The 18,314-nt window shown below is 48.3% G+C and overlaps 1 protein-coding gene and 1 long non-coding RNA gene across 2 annotated transcripts; both read left to right on the forward strand.

Moving 5' to 3' along the window:
- Nucleotides 1–903: 903 nt before the first annotated feature.
- On the forward strand, nt 904–14,069 carry LOC148381228 (janus kinase and microtubule-interacting protein 3-like). Its single transcript, XM_088364165.1, has 20 exons — nt 904–948; nt 5,258–5,287; nt 5,478–5,645; nt 5,758–5,834; nt 6,302–6,478; nt 8,828–9,070; nt 9,217–9,426; nt 11,614–11,626; nt 11,763–11,867; nt 12,012–12,124; nt 12,239–12,322; nt 12,543–12,605; nt 12,692–12,790; nt 12,880–12,977; nt 13,059–13,113; nt 13,234–13,299; nt 13,361–13,429; nt 13,506–13,583; nt 13,640–13,873; nt 13,953–14,069. The coding sequence occupies exons 5-20, from the start codon at nt 6,353–6,355 to the stop codon at nt 14,067–14,069; spliced, it is 1,773 nt and encodes a 590-aa protein (XP_088220291.1). The 5' UTR covers nt 904–948; nt 5,258–5,287; nt 5,478–5,645; nt 5,758–5,834; nt 6,302–6,352.
- Nucleotides 14,070–15,703: 1,634 nt separating this feature from the next.
- Nucleotides 15,704–16,380, forward strand: LOC148381229 (uncharacterized). The gene is made up of 3 exons (XR_015854534.1): nt 15,704–15,950; nt 16,128–16,174; nt 16,298–16,380. It is a non-coding gene; the product is annotated as an uncharacterized LOC148381229 (long non-coding RNA).
- The last annotated feature ends 1,934 nt before the right edge of the window (nt 16,381–18,314 follow it).

Consider the following 18,314-nt stretch of genomic DNA (forward strand, 5'->3'; position numbering starts at 1 on the left):
GTGCCGTAGATTTTGTGTCTATGCCTAGTATTTAAACAAAATCATAATTTAAACGACTTCTTTCCTTCATTCACTTTGGAAATTTGGAATTGCAGCAAATCGAATTTTGCCAGGGAACAAAAATAGATCAATTAAACTAAATAAGTCTTCTTCCCATTAAATAAATTAAAAAAGTCTGTCTTGTAACCAGTCCTTTTCAAACAAGTAAAGTCTGCCCATTTTGTGCCGTCGATTTTGTGTTAATGCCTAGTATTTATACAAAATCATAATTTAAAGGACTTCATTCCTTCATTCACTTTGGAAATTTGGAATTGCAGCACATCAAATTTTGCCTGGGAAGAAAAGTAGATTAAATAAATTTAATAAGTCTTACTACTTCCCATTAAATAAATTAAATACGTCTTACTTGTTCCCACTCCTTTTCAAAAAAGTAGTTTAAAACGAGGTCCCTTCACTCAACCTTTAACCCTATTTATTCACCTTCTAGGCTAAGTGTTAAAGGCTAAGTGTTAAAGGCTAAGTGTTAAAGGCTAAGTGTTAGAGGCTAAGTGCCAGAGGCTAGGCGCCAGAGGCGAGTTTTTGTGGGCTGAAGTTTTAGTGGGGTTAGTGTGAATACAATCCAAAAGAATACAACAGAATACAATACAATAGAATATAATACATAGATTAAATTCAATAGCTCTTACTACTTCCCATTAAATAAATTAAATACGTCTTACTTGTTCCCAATCCTTTTCAAAAAAGTAGTTTAAAACGAGGGCCCTTCACTCAACCTTTAACCTCAACCCCGCACGTCACATTGTGTTGTATCTGTGAATGTTGGTTGTGGCCAAATGATAGTTTTCTTTCATTCGTTTAGGTTCCACGGTGTTTGTTGGCTATGTTTTCCACTGTCAGAAGGATGAAAATACAAAGTACAACGCTTGGACGTGGGCGAAGACGTCACCGGTGAGTCCTTCCTTCCTATTTATTTACCTTCTAGATGCTAGAGGCTAAGTGTTATAGGCTAAGTGTTAGAGGCTAAGTGTTAAACACAATACGAACAACACAACGGTACTGCACTGAACAACACGATACCGCACTGAGAAACACGATACCGCACTGAACAACACGATACCGCACTGAACAACACCATGCCGCACTGAACACCATGCCACACTGAACAACACCATCCCGCACTGAACAACACCATGCCGCACTAAACACCATGCCGCACTGAACAACACCATGCCTCACTGAACGACACCATGCCGCACTGAAAGACACCATGCCGCACTGAACGACACCATGCCGCACTGAAAGACACCATCCCGCACTGAACACCATGCCGCACTGAACAACACCATCCTGCACTGAACAACACCATCCCGCACTGAACAACACCATGCCGCACTGAACAACATTATGCCGCACTGAACATTATGCCGCACTGAACAACACCATGCCGCACTGAACAACACCATGCCGCACTGAACATTATGCCGCACTGAACAACACCATGCCGCACTGAACAACACCATGCCGCACTGAACAACACCATGCCGCACTGAACAACATTATGCCGCACTGAACAACATTATGCCGCACTAAACAACATTATGTCGCACTGAACAACACCATGCCGCACTGAACAACACCATGCTGCACTGAACAACATTATGCCGCACTGAACAACACGATCCCGCATTGAACAACACCATCCCGCAGTGAACAACACCATGCCGCATTGAACAACACCATGCCGCACTGAACAACACCATGCTGCACTGAACAACATTATGCTGCACTGAACAACACGATCCTGCATTGAACACCATGCCGCACTGAACAACACCATCCTGCACTGAACAACACCATGCCGCACTGAACAACACCATGCCGCACTGAACAACATTATGCCGCACTGAAAAACACCATGCCGCACTGAACAACACCATCCCGCACTGAACAACACCATGCCGCATTGAACAACACCATGCCGCACTGAACAACACCATGCTGCACTGAACAACATTATGCTGCACTGAACAACACGATCCTGCATTGAACACCATGCCGCACTGAACAACACCATCCTGCACTGAACAACACCATGCCGCACTGAACAACACCATGCCGCACTGAACAACATTATGCCGCACTGAACAACACCATGCCGCACTGAACAACACCATCCCGCACTGAACAACACGATCCCGCATTGAACAACACCATCCTGCACTGAACAACACCATGCCGCACTGAACAACACCATGCCGCACTGAACAACACCATTCCGCACTGAACAACACCATGCCGCACTGAACAACACCAACCTGCACTGAACAACACCATCCCGCACTGAACAACACCATGCCGCATTAAACAACACCATGCCGCACTGAACAACACCATCCTGCACTGAACAACACCATGCCGCACTGAACAACACCATGCCGCACTGAACAACACCATGCCGCACTGAACAACATTATGCCGCACTGAACAACATTATGCCGCACTAAACAACATTATGTCGCACTGAACAACACCATGCCGCACTGAACAACACCATGCTGCACTGAACAACATTATGCCGCACTGAAAAACACGATCCCGCATTGAACAACACCATCCCGCAGTGAACAACACCATGCCGCATTGAACAACACCATGCCGCACTGAACAACACCATGCTGCACTGAACAACATTATGCTGCACTGAACAACACGATCCTGCATTGAACACCATGCCGCACTGAACAACACCATCCTGCACTGAACAACACCATGCCGCACTGAACAACACCATGCCGCACTGAACAACATTATGCCGCACTGAAAAACACCATGCCGCACTGAACAACACCATCCCGCACTGAACAACACCATGCCGCATTGAACAACACCATGCCGCACTGAACAACACCATGCTGCACTGAACAACATTATGCTGCACTGAACAACACGATCCTGCATTGAACACCATGCCGCACTGAACAACACCATCCTGCACTGAACAACACCATGCCGCACTGAACAACACCATGCCGCACTGAACAACATTATACCGCACTGAAAAACACCATGCCGCACTGAACAACACCATCCCGCACTGAACAACACCATGCCGCATTGAACAACACCATGCCGCACTGAACAACACCATGCTGCACTGAACAACATTATGCTGCACTGAACAACACGATCCTGCATTGAACACCATGCCGCACTGAACAACACCATCCTGCACTGAACAACACCATGCCGCACTGAACAACACCATGCCGCACTGAACAACACCATGCCGCACTGAACAACATTATGCCACACTGAACAACACCATGCCGCACTGAACAACACCATCCCGCACTGAACAACACCATGCTGCATTGAACAACACCATGCCGCACTGAACAACACCATCCTGCACTGAACAACACCATCCCGCACTAAACAACACCATGCCGCACTGAACAACATTATTGCGCACTGGACAACATTATGCCGCACTGAACAACACCATGCCGCACTGAACAACACCATGCCGCACTGAACAACACCATGCCGCACTGAACACCATGCCGCACTGAACAACATTATGCCGCACTGAACAACACCATCCCGCACTGAACAACACCATGCCGCACTGAACAACACGATCCCGCATTGAACAACACCATCCTGCACTGAACAACACCATGCCGCACTGAACAACACCATGCCGCACTGAACAACACCATTCCGCACTGAACAACACCATGCCGCACTGAACAACACCATCCTGCACTGAACAACACCATCCCGCACTGAACAACACCATGCCGCATTGAACAACACCATGCCGCACTGAACAACACCATCCTGCACTGAACAACACCATGCCGCACTGAACAACACCATGCCGCACTGAACAACACCATGCCGCACTGAACAACATTATGCCGCACTGAACAACATTATGCCGCACTAAACAACATTATGTCGCACTGAACAACACCATGCCGCACTGAACAACACCATGCTGCACTGAACAACATTATGCCGCACTGAACAACACGATCCCGCATTGAACAACACCATCCCGCAGTGAACAACACCATGCCGCATTGAACAACACCATGCCGCACTGAACAACACCATGCTGCACTGAACAACATTATGCTGCACTGAACAACACGATCCTGCATTGAACAACACCATGCCGCACTGAACAACACCATCCTGCACTGAAAAACACCTTTCCACACTGAACAACACCATGCCGCACTGAACAACATTATGCCGCACTGAACAACACCATGCCGCACTGAACAACACCATGCCGCACTGAACAACACCATGCCGCACTGAACAACACCATGCCGCAATGAACAACACCATCCCGCACTGAACAACACCATGCCGCATTGAACAACACCATGCCGCACTGAACAACACCATCCCGCACTGAACAACACCACCCCGCACTGAACAACACGATCCCGCATTGAACAACACCATCCCGGACTGAACAACACCATGCCGCACTGAACAACACCATTCCGCACTGAACAACACCATGCCGCACTGAACAACACCATGCCGCACTGAACAACACCATGCCGCACTGAACAACACCATGCCGCACTGAACAACATTATGCCGCACTGAACAACACCATGCCGCACTGAACAACACCATCCCGCACTGAACAACACCATGCCGCATTGAACAACACCATGCCGCACTGACCAACACCATCCTGCACTGAACAACACCATCCCGCACTGAACAACACCATGCCGCACTGAACAACATTATGGCGCACTGAACAACATTATGCCGCACTGAACAACACCATGCCGCACTGAACAACACCATGCCGCACTGAACAACACCATGCCGCACTGAACAACATTATGCCGCACTGAACAACATTATGCCGCACTGAACAACACCATGCCGCACTGAACAACACCATGCCGCACTGAACAACACCATGCCGCACTGAACAACACGACGTCGCACTGAACAACACGACGCCGCACAGAACAACACGACGCCGCACAGAATAACACAATACCGCACAGAACAACACAATACCGCACAACCAGTTTTAGATAATATTACGTTGCAGTCATGTGACGCGGACATGACGTCAATAGGCGGAACTCACGGCAAAATTATAATCCGTGGGCGTGGCTTGCAACAGGAAGTAGGAAAGCGGCAGTTCTGGCAAACAAGACACAGCGGTTAGTAACACGATGACTAACAAGGCAAATATTTTTGTTTTCAGCTTGCAACTTGACCGTCTAGAGCGTACAAGGTAATTACAACTGTTTTTTTTTAGCCCTGAAAAGCGAGGGAGTGTGGCGTTTGGGAGGAATGTCGAACTCGGCGTCTGCTTCCAGCCACAGACGCCAAATTTCGACGATTATTTCGACTGGTCAACGGTTGTAAATTATTGCGTTGACTAAAAACTTTATTTAACTCTACTCTTAACTTTGCCGTTTCAGATATGCGGGTATTACACCGCGGAAATGACGTCAATAGGCTGAACTCTCGCCAAAATTCAAATCTGTGGGCGCAATGGCCTTGAGCGAGACACCGGATACAAACACGACGATTATCAACAGAAATATCTTTATTTTCTGCTTGCAAGTGGACCGTCTAGAGCGTACACGGTAAGTACAACTCATTGTGTTTAAAAAGATTTACGTTTGTGTAGTTTGCGTTGCGTTGTATCTGTGAATGTTGGTTGAGGCTAAATGTTAATGTTTAATTTCATTCCTTTAGGTTCCACGGTGTTTGTTGGCTGTATGTTTTCCACTGCAAGAAGAGGCTCGTATCATTGACCAGCAGGAGCTACAATGGTGAGTACCCCTTTCGTCTTCCATTTATGTTAAACACTTCCTATTTCATGTCTAACAGTACTCGATTTAACAAATAACCATAAATAAATACAGTGTGGGCAGTCACGTTAACATATGTGATTATCCTGCCTAATATGTTTATCACAAATATGTCACTAATCACTAATATGTTTATTTGTTTATCACAACACCTTTGGACCTTCAGCAATCGATTATTTCCCTTCATCTACATAGAGACAGAACGATGGTGTCTTAAACATCTCATTCATTTCACCAAATAACTTCACGCAGGTGGATAACGGCCGTCTCGGTCACGCTATGTTGCGTGATGCAGTTTTGAAGAACCAAATGCATTTATTCAATGAATAAGTCAAGCTAGTTCTATGTTTATGATGTTGTAAGTTACAGTACCGATTGAAGTTGAGTTCGAAGCCAGTGGAAAACAGCGCTGCGTTTGTGCTCTCCAGGTACAAATGTTGTGATCTCTGACTGACGACCGGGCGAGACTCGAGTAAGAGATGTCCAAACGAGCTCCGGCAGGGCGGGCCAAGGCGGAGCGAACGGACGCCCTTCAGGCCGCCAATGACGAGCTGAGAACCAAACTGATGGACGTCCAGTTAGAACTTCAGCAGGAGAAGAACAAGGTGAAAACCTCAACAGACAGACACTGCCTGCCTCCCTGCCTGCCTCCCTGCCTGCCTCCCTGCCTGCCTCCCTCCCTCCCAGCTTTCCCGATGTAGATTAGACATGCGTGTGCCATGACTGTGTCAGCCTACATCAACAAATGCACCGAGGACGTCAGCACCACTAAGAATATCATCACCCGGGGCAACCAACGACCCTGGATGACTGAGGAGGTACGTCAAACGCTACGAGCGCGGAACTCTGCCTTCAAGTCTGGCGACAAGGAGACACTGAGGACAGCGAGAGCCAACTTGAACCGTGCCATCAGGATAGCGAAGCGAGACCGCAGTCGAAAATTTCAGGATCGTTTCCACGACGTCAAAAACATCAGGAGTATGTGGCAAGGCATACGGGCGATTACAGACTACAACTCACCCTCCCCCCCCCCGGTGGGTGTAGTTGATGCTGACTTTCTAAATGGTCTAAATAACTTCTTTGGGAGGTTCGAGGCACTAAACGGCACTCCAGCAGTTAAAACTGTCCCCCATCAGGAAGAGGAGGTACTCTGCCTTGACTCCGCCGATGTGTTGAAGACCCTGAGGAGAGTCAACCCCTGTAAGGCCCCTGGCCCCGACAACATTCCTGGGCGTGTGTTCAGGGAATGTGCAAGTCATCTGGCTGGGGTCATCACAGACATTTTTAACACCTCGCTGGGCCAAGCCACAGTGCCGGCGTGCTTTAAGACTGCCTCCATCATTCCGGTGCCGAAGAAACCTCAAATCACCTCATTTAATGATTACCGGCCTGTTGCACTGACTCCGGTTATGATGAAGTGCTTCGAAAGGCTGCTTAAAGGTCACATCGTTTCCAGACTCCCCCTATTATTTGACCCGTTCCAGTTTGCCGACCGGCAAAACCGCTCCACTCAGGACGCCATCTCCTCCGTTCTTCACCTGAGCCTGGCTCACCTGGAGGAGAAGAACACCCATGTGCGGAGGCTGTTCCTGGACTTCAGCTCAGCGTTTAACACCATCATCCCACAGCATCTGGTAGGAAAATTGGAACACCTGGGCTTCAACACCCCCCTTCGCAACTGGCTGCTAGACTTCCTCACCAACAGACCTCAGTCAGTCCGGGTCGGACAGAACACCTCTGATGTCATCACCCTCAGCACAGGCTCCCTTCAGGGCTGCGTCCTGAGCCCCCTGCTGTGCACCCTGATGACACACGACTGCGTCCTCAGGTTCACCACCAATCACATCGTGAAGTCAGCAGACGACACAACGGTGGTGGGGCTCATCAGAGACAACAACGACCTGGACTACAGAGAGGAGGTGGAGCAGCTGGTGGGCTGGTGCAGAGAAAACAGCCTGATCCTGAATGAGGAGAAGATGAAGGAGATCATCGTCGACTTCAGGAAAAAACAGCCTCACCACGCTCCACTGATCATCAACAGCTCAGCTGTGGAGGTGGTCAGCACCACCAAATTCCTGGGGGTCCACATCACAGAAGACCTCACCTGGACTATGAACACTACGGCACTGGTCAAGAGGGCACAGAAGCGCTTGTACTTCCTGCGGAGGATGAGGAGAGCCCACCTGCCCCCACCCATCATGAGGACGTTCTACAGGAGCACCATAGAGAGCATTCTGACAAGCTGTCTCTCTGTGTGGTGTGGAGGCTGCACCGCCTCCGATTGGAAGAACGTGAGGAGAGTGGTGAGGACAGCAGAGAGGATCATAGGGGCTCCTCTTCCCTCCATTCAGGACATTTCATCTCAGCGCTGCATGTCCCGTGCCCGTAACATCATCAATGACCCATCACACCCCCACCATGGACTGTTCTCCCTGCTGCCCTCTGGGAAGAGGTTTGCAGCATCCGCTGCAGGTCCACCAGGTTCTGCAACAGCTTTTTCCCTGCTGTCATCAGACTGTTGAACACTAGAACTGTTGAGCTCTAAACTGAACTCTGCATCACACATTCACAGAACTGTACTTTATGACACTACGGACCTCTATCTTGCACTATCTCGCACTACCAACTTTACTGAACTTGTATAAACCCTTTAAATAGAAGTTTAATACATGGTTTAGCATTCCTCTGCACACTCTTGAATACTGTTTTGCCTACTTGCACTATTGCATAATTATCACTGCTGCACTTTATACTTATTTTTAATATATATATATATATATATATATATATTATATATGTATATATATATATTTTCATAGGGTATGTTACTTCTATTCAACTGCAATATCACTACTTTGTTGTAAGACGTATGCAACGGAATTTCGTTTTGTATGCACCATGTGCAGACAAGATGACAATAAAGTTTGTCTAAGTCTAAGTCTAAGTCATGTCAGGTCAGCTGTCTGGAGAGAGAGAGAAGTCAGGACCTGCGGGCGGAGCACCACCGTGCCACCGCCGCCATGACGGAACTCAAAAGCAAACTCCATGAGGAGAAGCAGAAAGAGTTAGCCATTACCAGGGAGACATTACTGCGGCAGCATGAAATGGAGCTGATGAGAGTGATCAAAATCAAAGATGGAGAGATCCAGCGACTGAATGCCTTGGTCCTCAGCCTGAGGGACGGCTCCATGGACAAGGTGATCCGCTCTATCCGTGTCTGACTATCCGCACGCCACGTCGGGCTTCGATGCGGCCGCTACCGTATTGTGTAGCTTGTCCCCAGTAAGCGTCGCGGCGCTCCGTTGCGGTCTCAACGGCCCGGTGTGGCGCAATGTCTGCTCAGGTGAGGAGGGGGGGCGCTTTGCTGGCGGAGGTGGAGGAGACGCGGCGGTGTCGGGAGACCGAGCGGTGTCGCCTCCACCAGGAGCGCGGAAGAAGCCCTGGCAGCGGCCCAGCAGGCCTGGCAGTCCCGAGCGGCCGAGCTCCGATCGGCTCATCACCAGCATCGGGAGGAGCTGAGCCGAACCAAGAGAGACTGCGAGAGGGAGATCCGCCGACTGGTAGGACTGATCAGATGCGCGGTGCGTGGCTATGTTCCCAATTTCGTTGTATACCTGCAGTGCAATGACACCTAAGGCATTCTATTCTATTCTATTTCACAAGAAGAAAATGTCCGGTTGCTCGCTTCGCTTTTGTCACAGCAAAGGTGTTCTAGTCGATTCAAGAAAAAAATTGGCCGGTTGCTCTCTTTGTTTTTGTCACAATTCTGGCAAATGAGTTTGCCCGCCTGCCTGAGCGCTCCCCGTTTGTACATCCAGACGGATGAGATCAAGCTGAAAGACAGAGCGGTTAGTGTTTTGGATGAAGCCCTGGGGCCGGCCACGTCCACCGCCTTCAGCTGCAGACTCAGGCTGCCGAGCAGCAGATCGCTGCCCTGAGGGATTCCCAAAGGGCGGGCCTAAACTACCCTGGAAGTGGGGTCAACGCCGCTACTAGCAATCCTCTTCATTGCGTAAGCCACCTCATCACACACTTGCAGTACGCATGACTTAGTTCGTTGCTGGAGGAAGGTAGCACAAAAACAGTTTTGAACTTTGAACGAGTGCTTGTGTGTGTGTGTTGCGGGGCGTTTTCAGTCTCAGGAGGATCGGGACACGCGACGGTTTCATCTGAAAATCGCTGAGCTCAGCGCAGTCATCAGGAAACTGGAGGATCGAAACGCCCTGCTTTCTGAAGAGCGCAATGAACTGGTAATTTATTGACGGCACGCTTGAAGGTTTGCGCTACGTTTGATGCGCGCCATCCAGCGAGGCACCCATTGCGCTTGCTTATTAGTTGAGCGGCGCGGCGAGTCGGTTGCCTGGTAGATGTCTTTTATTGGGAGCCAAAGCCACGATTCCGTTCAAACCGATGCAAAAGGAATGGATACGTTCTGGCCCGCGTGTTGTGCGTCTTTCACATCCCGCACTTCATGCTTGCAGCTAAAGCGACTGAGAGAAACAGAAAGCCAGTTTCTGCCACTCCTGTACAAAAACAAACGCCTGAGCAGGAAGAATGAAGAACTCTCGCTGGTGCTGTGTCGCCTTGAAAACAAAGTGCGCTTTGTCACCCAGGAGAACGAGGAGATGGCAAGCTTGGTAAGTCGACGCGGACAACGGCGGCGTGCCAACAGAGTCCACTGCATTTGTGTTCCACAGAGAAGGCCTAGTTCGCTCAATGACCTGGACCGCGGTTGCGGCCAGCAGGACGGTGAAATGGAGTTCCTTCAAGTTGTGGAGCAGCGGCACATCATCGACGACTTGTCCAAGGTCTTCAGGCAGGCGACTCGGTGCACGTACGGCAGCGCCGCGCTCGCTCGCTGTCGCCAGGAAACCTTTTCCGTCCAAAGCTTGGCCGGCGGCCGCCATCCAAAAAATTGGCCCCTTAAATTCCGACCTTTCAAGCAGGAGCATTGTGCGCACGCGTTTGAACACGCTTTAGACTTGTTTTGCCGTTTTCAGCAGCTCAAAGCTCCCGTTTTGTCAGCGCCTTTGCCACTCGCTGTGCGCTGAAAACGACGGACTTGCCCGGCTGCTCAGCCCGTCAACCATGAGCCGCGAGCGCGACGTCATTGTCCGTAGGCAGCTAGTGGCAAAATGCACCCTGTTAGAGTTGCGCTCGCTCCAACTTATTTTGCAAGAACCACACGGGAGACAAGTAAGTTCTTTTGGACACCTGCAGGTGGAGAGTCCATCCGTTGTACGAATGAAGTCTGACTCTCGGCTCCTGCACGAGCATTTTAATTAAGAGAAACAGGGTGGGTGTAAGAGTGGATTGAATAGAGGAAGCCCTTGACCTCTAGTCAAAACATAGCAAGGGGTGTTTTACGACTTTGTGTAGGAAGGGATAAGCGATAGGGATAAATAAGGGATAAATAATATTATTTATTACAGGTCGCAGTCAAAGTCAAAGCAACACAATGATACGATAAAGATAATCTGGAAAACCCTGACACACCCTGTAGTTGTCACTTTTGGAAAAGATGAGCGTCCCTCCAATCATCGCCGGTGACGTGTTTTTCAGGCTCTGGAGACAGGAGCTCATGTCAGAAATGTCATTGTGAGTCGCGTTTGTTTCTGCGCCGGAGCCGTTCGTTCCCTTTGCATCCAAAGAATCTCAAAGGCGGATTATTTGTGTCGACAGGAGAGAGATTTGCTGCTACGATACCGACGTCGAGAATCTCTGAGGAGGAACAAAGCGTGAGGTCCTGCAAGGTGAGTCTGTTTGTTTGCGGCTGCTTGGTGTTGCGCAAGATGAAATGGCCTTTTTCTCGCTATCGTTCCTCTCGTCGATTCATCGTGAGGTGTCGCTTCAGTTTGTTCAGAGAGATGTTTGCTTCCGCGCCCGCAGGTCATCGAAACATTTTACGGCTACGACGAAGACGTGTTGGTGGACTCGGACGGATCGTCCTTGTCTTTTCACACCGACAGAACCCCCGACACGGAACCCGAAGAGGTAGCCCGCCATTTCTGCCAGCGTATTGGCACCAAACATTCCTCTTCAGCCTGGAATCGGACTCGTCTTTGCGTCGCGGGTGCTTTGTCGCCGGTCTGACTGATTCTGGTACTAGTGCTGTGTTGCATTGGTGTGTGCATGAAGAGGCGGAGCTTCGCTACCGCCAGCTGACGCAAGAATATCAAGCGCTGCAACGAGCCTACGCTCTGCTAGCCCAGACCAGCGAAGGGGACTACGATGCCGAGAAGGAGATCAAGGTGGCGCCCCTTCCCGCAACCCCCGGCCGGGTCGCAGCCTCCCCGTTCTCACCCAGCCTCGGGTGTTCTCTGGTCTGAAAGGAGGAGGAGGAGCCTCCCTCCTCCTCCTTTCAGACCAGAGAAAAGCTGATGGTAGAAATGGGTCACTATCAAAGCAGAGTAGCAGATCTGGAGTCAGCGCTGAAGCAACAAGGACAGGTAAGCTCATCAATGAGCACACCTTTTTCTCAGACAAAATAGCTACATTCTTCAGTCACTCATCCGTCTGGCATTACTGGACCAACCCCCCCCCCCCCCCCCCCCGAACGTGGCTGGGAAAATGCGGAGAAAAGCAAATGTCATTTTCCAGTCAACCAAAGAATTTGTGGATGAAAATGACACAACATTCCAAAGCTGTCCACGCGTTTGTCTCTTCTAGAATGTCAAGTGGGTGGAGGAGAAGCAGCTGCTGCGTCAGAGCAATCAGCAGTTGGCCGAAAAGGTGACGGAAAGAAAGGCGCTGGGCGGAGTCGCTTGGCGTCACACCTGTCGGGAAGCCCCGCAGATGAGGTCTGACTGTCTTTTCAGGTCAGGCGGATGGAGGCGGAAGAAGCGCGTCTGAAAGAGCACATCCAGGATATCCGAGACCAAAACGAACTGCTTGAGTTCCGCATCCTGGAGCTGGAGGTGGGAAGACTCGCACAAGCGTGTTGAGGCCAGAGATGTGACGGACGGACGGACGGACGGACGGACGGATGCATGCCTCTGCCTTTCAGGAGAGGGAGTGGCGCTCCCCCGTCTTGAAGTTTCTGCAAGTCCGTTTCCCAGACGGCCTCAGCCCTTTGCAGATCTACTGCGAGGCCGAGGGCGTGAGCGTACGTAAGGCGTCCCTCGCAACCCTAACCTTAACCCGAGGTCCCAGAACACCTTACATTGCTCCTTGCGCCTTTCCCCCGGACATCGTCATCAGTGATCTGATGAAGAAGCTGGACATCCTGGGCTATAACGCCGTAAGTGTATGTCGAACTCCTTATGTTCGCACTCCACGAGACTCGGCGGCTCAAATGTGACTTTTGGAAGGCTTTGCGCTGAAAGAAGCTTGTTGACGCTGTGCCTTTGGGCTCTTGCAGAATCTCACCAACGAGGAGCAGGTGGTCGTGATTCACGCCAGGACCCTTCTCACCCTAGCCGAGAAGGTAACGCGCACGTCCACGCACGCTCTCGCATTCTGCTTATGTGACAGCAGCCTTTCCTCAGTGGTTAGAATACATCAAAGTGACCAAGTCAGCACTTCAACAGAAGATGTTGGACATTGAAAGTGAGAAGGTAGACAGACACGCGACATCAGCCAAGGGGAACTCCGGCAATGTGCCCCAACAATTCTGACCTTGAGCTGTGCTAGGATATGTTCTGCAAGCAGAAGGGCTACCTGGATGAAGAGTTGGACTTCAGGAAGTGTTCCATGGACCAGGCTCATAAGGTAAGCCGCCCTCAAATCTCCCGCCGGACCACTGATGGACGAGGATTGCGGCCCAGAGGATCCTGGAGCTGGAGGCCATGTTGTACGAGGCGCTACCGCAGCGGGACTGCCCCGCCACGGACGGCGAAAAAGCCAGCCACGCTGGCGTGAATGACGTGCTGACGGCGGATCAGAGAGAAGAGCTTAGGAGCGCCGTGGACCAATGGAAGCGAGCCCTGATGTGCGAGTTGAGGGAGCGCGACGCTTGCATCCTCCAAGAGAGAATGGATCTGCTGCACAGCGCGCAACAGGTAAGGGCCCAAAGCCAGCCCGGCACTTACTTGCACGCTTACTGGCTTTTGAATGCCACTTTCCATTTGTCCGTCCTAGAGGAACAAAGAGCTGAAAGAATTCATCGAAGCTCAGAAGAGACAAATCAAACAATTGGAGGAGAAGTTTCTGTTTCTCTTTCTATTCTTCTCCTTGGCCTTCATTCTGTGGCCCTAACACCAGCTGGTGAGTGAGCTCCAGCGGCACCGCACTCGACACCTCCGATACACTGCCAGCCGGTCTCAGACGTTGGCAGACGCTCCGATGCCAACGTATACCCCCCGCCACGGTGACAGAGGCACCGCGTCACACCGGCGCTCATCCAATCAGAAGGCAGGAAAAGCAAATTCACATGCAGGGCACGTTTGAACCAGAAGAGAGCGCCACAAAAAACGGTTGTTGCCCCAAACGCGCACTAAAAAGGGTCAGAATAACAAGAGTCCCACTGGCCAGCCGGGGCCACCCGTCCAGCTGTTTCTTCAGGGGGGAAAAAAATTGGAGTCACCGGTGAGTACATTTTGCATTTAGCTCTGCTTTTCTGCTTCTGTCTTCAAGTGTGTGGCATCCTGCGATCAAAGATTCAGCCAACCCCAAAGCGGTTGACCTCAACGTCCCACCACCATGCCTACCAGAGCAGGTGACGTGATGCTTTGGACATCCTTCCGTCTCAGATGCCCAAAAGTACTCTTTGCCACATCTGCGGCAATACGGTGTCTTTTCAAAGGTGCAAATAAATCCAGCGTGGGCGGAACACGCACGTCTTCGGTTTTTCCCGCTTTGTTTGTGTGACAGCTGTTGTGAAAATTTTATACAAATAAAGTTGTATAGTACAGGTTTGGCCAAGCCGCAACTCCCGAACCGCATGCGGCTCTTTTATGTTCATATCAACATTTGTGTGTGTGTGTGTGTGGGGGGGGGGGGGGGGGGGGGGGTTGTGCGTGTTGGCTTCACTTGAGTTCAATTTGGTATTTTGGTCAAAAGCGCATGTGGTGAAATTCCACAAAGTAGGATGGGCAAACACATTTCTTTAAACTATGAGTGTCAATTGGGCTCTCGAAATGGCAGGGAAAAGATGCACAGCAAAACGAAAATACGTAGATGAACACAGGACGTTTTAATCAGAGTGGGAAAGTTTCTATTTTTTGTTGAACGTGATGGCAAACCATTCTGCCTGATATGTCAGACCTCAGCGCATTTCAAAGATTCAAATCTTCAGCGCCATGCACTTCAGCTCACTCCATGCTAACATTGATCAGGCGTCGAACCCGCATCATCATGCTTAAGAGGTGGCCATGCTAACCAGTGCGCCATTATGTCAACGCATAATAACTAAGTCTACTGGTCAAAACAGCGGTTACTATATGACGTCGCTACGTCGTGGTCACGTGACGCAGACAAGACGTCAATGGACGTGGGCAGAGTTAACTTGTTTAAAAGGGAGTAGGCAGAAGAAATATTTAATTTATTTAAATCTATTTTGAGTGCACACCATTATGCCAATGCATAACAACTGTAAATCTACTAAACAAAACAGCGGTTGCTATATGACATCTGCCACGTCGTGGTCACGTGACATACGTGACGTCGATGGGCGTAACTTTCGCCGGAATTCAAATCCGCGGGGAGAGTTAACTTGTTTAAAAGAGAGTGGGCAGAAGAATTATTTAATTTATTTAAATCTATTTGGTGTGTGCGCCATTATGTCAATGCATAACAACTGTAAGTCTACTAAACAAAACAGCGGTTGCTATATGACGTCTGCCACGTCGTGGTCACGTGACGCGGACGTGACGTCGACGCCTACTTTACATCCCACCGATCACAGGACCCCTCGGCTGCATAACCGTGCCCCCTTCCCAACCAATCGGATTTGCTATACGCGAAAACGACGCCAATGGAAAGAGCTTCCGCCCAAATTTAAATCCGTGGGCGTGGCTCGCAGCAGGAAGTAGGAAAATGGCGGCGATGTTGACAAAGACACAGCGGATGGTAACATACGACTAACAAGAGAAATATTTTTATTTTCTGCTTGCAACTGGACCGTCCAGAGCGTACACGGTAAGTACAACTCATCGTTTTTAAAAAGAAGTACTTTTGTTGCCCTGAAAAGCGAGTGAGCGTGGCGTTTGTGGGGGACGTCGAATTTCGACGATTCTTTCTGGTCAACGGTTGTAAATGATTGTGTTGATTAAAAAAGAAAACTTGATGTAACTCTACTTTTAACTGCCGTTTCAGATAGATTTGGAATTGCATCACATCCAATTTTGCCTAGAGCGTACACGGTAAGTAACACTCGTTGTGTTTAAGGAGATTTACGTTTGTAATAGCAGAAGTGTAGCCGCGTTGCGTTGTACGTGTGAATGTTGGTCCGGGCGAAATGTTAATGTTTAATTTCATTCCTTTAGGTTCCACGGTGTTTGTTGGCTGCAAGTTTTCCACTGCAAGAAGAGGCTCATATCATTGACCAGGAGCGAGCTACAATGGTGAGTAGCCATAACATTTATGTTAAACACTTCCTATTTCATGTCTAACAGTACTTGATTTAACAAATAACCATAAATAAATACAGTGTGGGCACTGAAGTTAACATATGTGATTATACTGCCTAATCTGTCACCGAGTAGATTGTTGCAAAGTAATATAAGATCCAAAGTTGTAATTCAGAATAGTTTTCAAAAGAAGGCCATTAGAATTATATACAAGTCTGATTACCCTGAACAAGCTATTAATTAAATCACAAATTCTTCAATTCAAAGATTTGGTAGATTATCAGACAAATAATGTCTAACAGTAATTGATTTAACACATCACGATAAGTAGATTGAGTGTGGGCACTCTCAAGTTAACATATGTGATTATACTGCCTAATCTGTTACAGAGTATGTTGTTGCCAAGTAATGTAGAATAGATCCAAAGTAGTAATCCAGAATAGTTTTGAAGAGGCCATTAGAATGATAAACAAATCTGATTACCTTGAACATAATAACAAGCTAAGTGTTTAATATGTCCTATGAAGTCAAAATTGGGCACCATCATGTGGTGAAATTTGGAATTGCATCACATCCAATTTTGCCTGGGAACAAACAGATTACATAAATCTTAGTTTTGAATAAGCCACTCCTTCTCAAACAAGTAAACTCTGCCCATTTTGCGCAGTAGATGTTCTGTTAATATCTAGTATTTATACAAAGTCATAATTTAAATTGCTTTCAACCTTCATTCATCGGTTCAACCAACATTACTCGCTCTTATTACCAACTTGTATTGATTTAACTAAGCGTTTAATACTTCCTATCAGGTCTCAAATCGAGATTTGGCAAAATACAATTTCAGCAAATCCAATTTTGCCAGGGAACAAAAATAGATTAAATAAACTAAATAAGTCCTCTTCCCATTAAATAAATCAGAAAAGTCTGTCTTGTAACCAGTCCTCTTCAAACAAGTAAAGTCTGCCCATTTTGTGCCGTAGATTTTGTGTCTATGCCTAGTATTTAAACAAAATCATAATTTAAACGACTTCTTTCCTTCATTCACTTTGGAAATTTGGAATTGCAGCAAATCGAATTTTGGCAGGGAACAAAAATAGATCAATTAAACTAAATAAGTCTTCTTCCCATTAAATAAATTAAAAAAGTCTGTCTTGTAACCAGTCCTTTTCAAACAAGTAAAGTCTGCCCATTTTGTGCTGTCGATTTTGTGTTAATGCCTAGTATTTATACAAAATCATAATTTAAAGGACTTCATTCCTTCATTCACTTTGGAAATTTGGAATTGCAGCACATCAAATTTTGCCTGGGAAGAAAAGTAGATTAAATAAATTTAATAAGTCTTACTACTTCCCATTAAATAAATTAAATACGTCTTACTTGTTCCCACTCCTTTTCAAAACAGTAGTTTAAAACGAGGGCCCTTCACTCAATCTTTAACCCCAACCCCGCACGTTGTGTTGTATCTGTGAATGTTGGTTGTGGCCAAATGATAGTTTTCTTTCATTCGTTTAGGTTCCAAGAAAACTTGATGTAACTCTACTTTTAACTGCCGTTTCAGATAAGCGGGTATTACGTCGCAGTCATGTGCCGCGGATATGACGTAATTGCCCGAACCTCCGCCAAAATTCAAATCTGTTGGCGCGATGGCCGTGAGCCACTGAGCAGCGACGATTATCAACAGAAATATCTTTATTTTCTGCTTGCAACTGGACCGTCTAGAGCGTACACGGTAAGTAACACTCATTGTGTTTAAGGAGATTTACGTTTGTAATAGCAGAAGTGTAGCCGCGTTGCGTTGTACGTGTGAAAATTGGTCGAGGCGAAATGTTAATGTTTAATTTCATTCCTTTAGGTTCCACGGTGTTTGTTGGCTGCAAGTTTTCCACTGCAAGAAGAGGCTCGTATCATTGACCAGGAGCGAGCTACAATGGTG

This window comes from Syngnathus floridae, chromosome 20 (assembly GCF_059516105.1).
Source record: "Syngnathus floridae isolate MCC-2025c chromosome 20, RoL_Sflo_1.0, whole genome shotgun sequence".
Classification (NCBI taxonomy): domain Eukaryota; kingdom Metazoa; phylum Chordata; class Actinopteri; order Syngnathiformes; family Syngnathidae; genus Syngnathus; species Syngnathus floridae.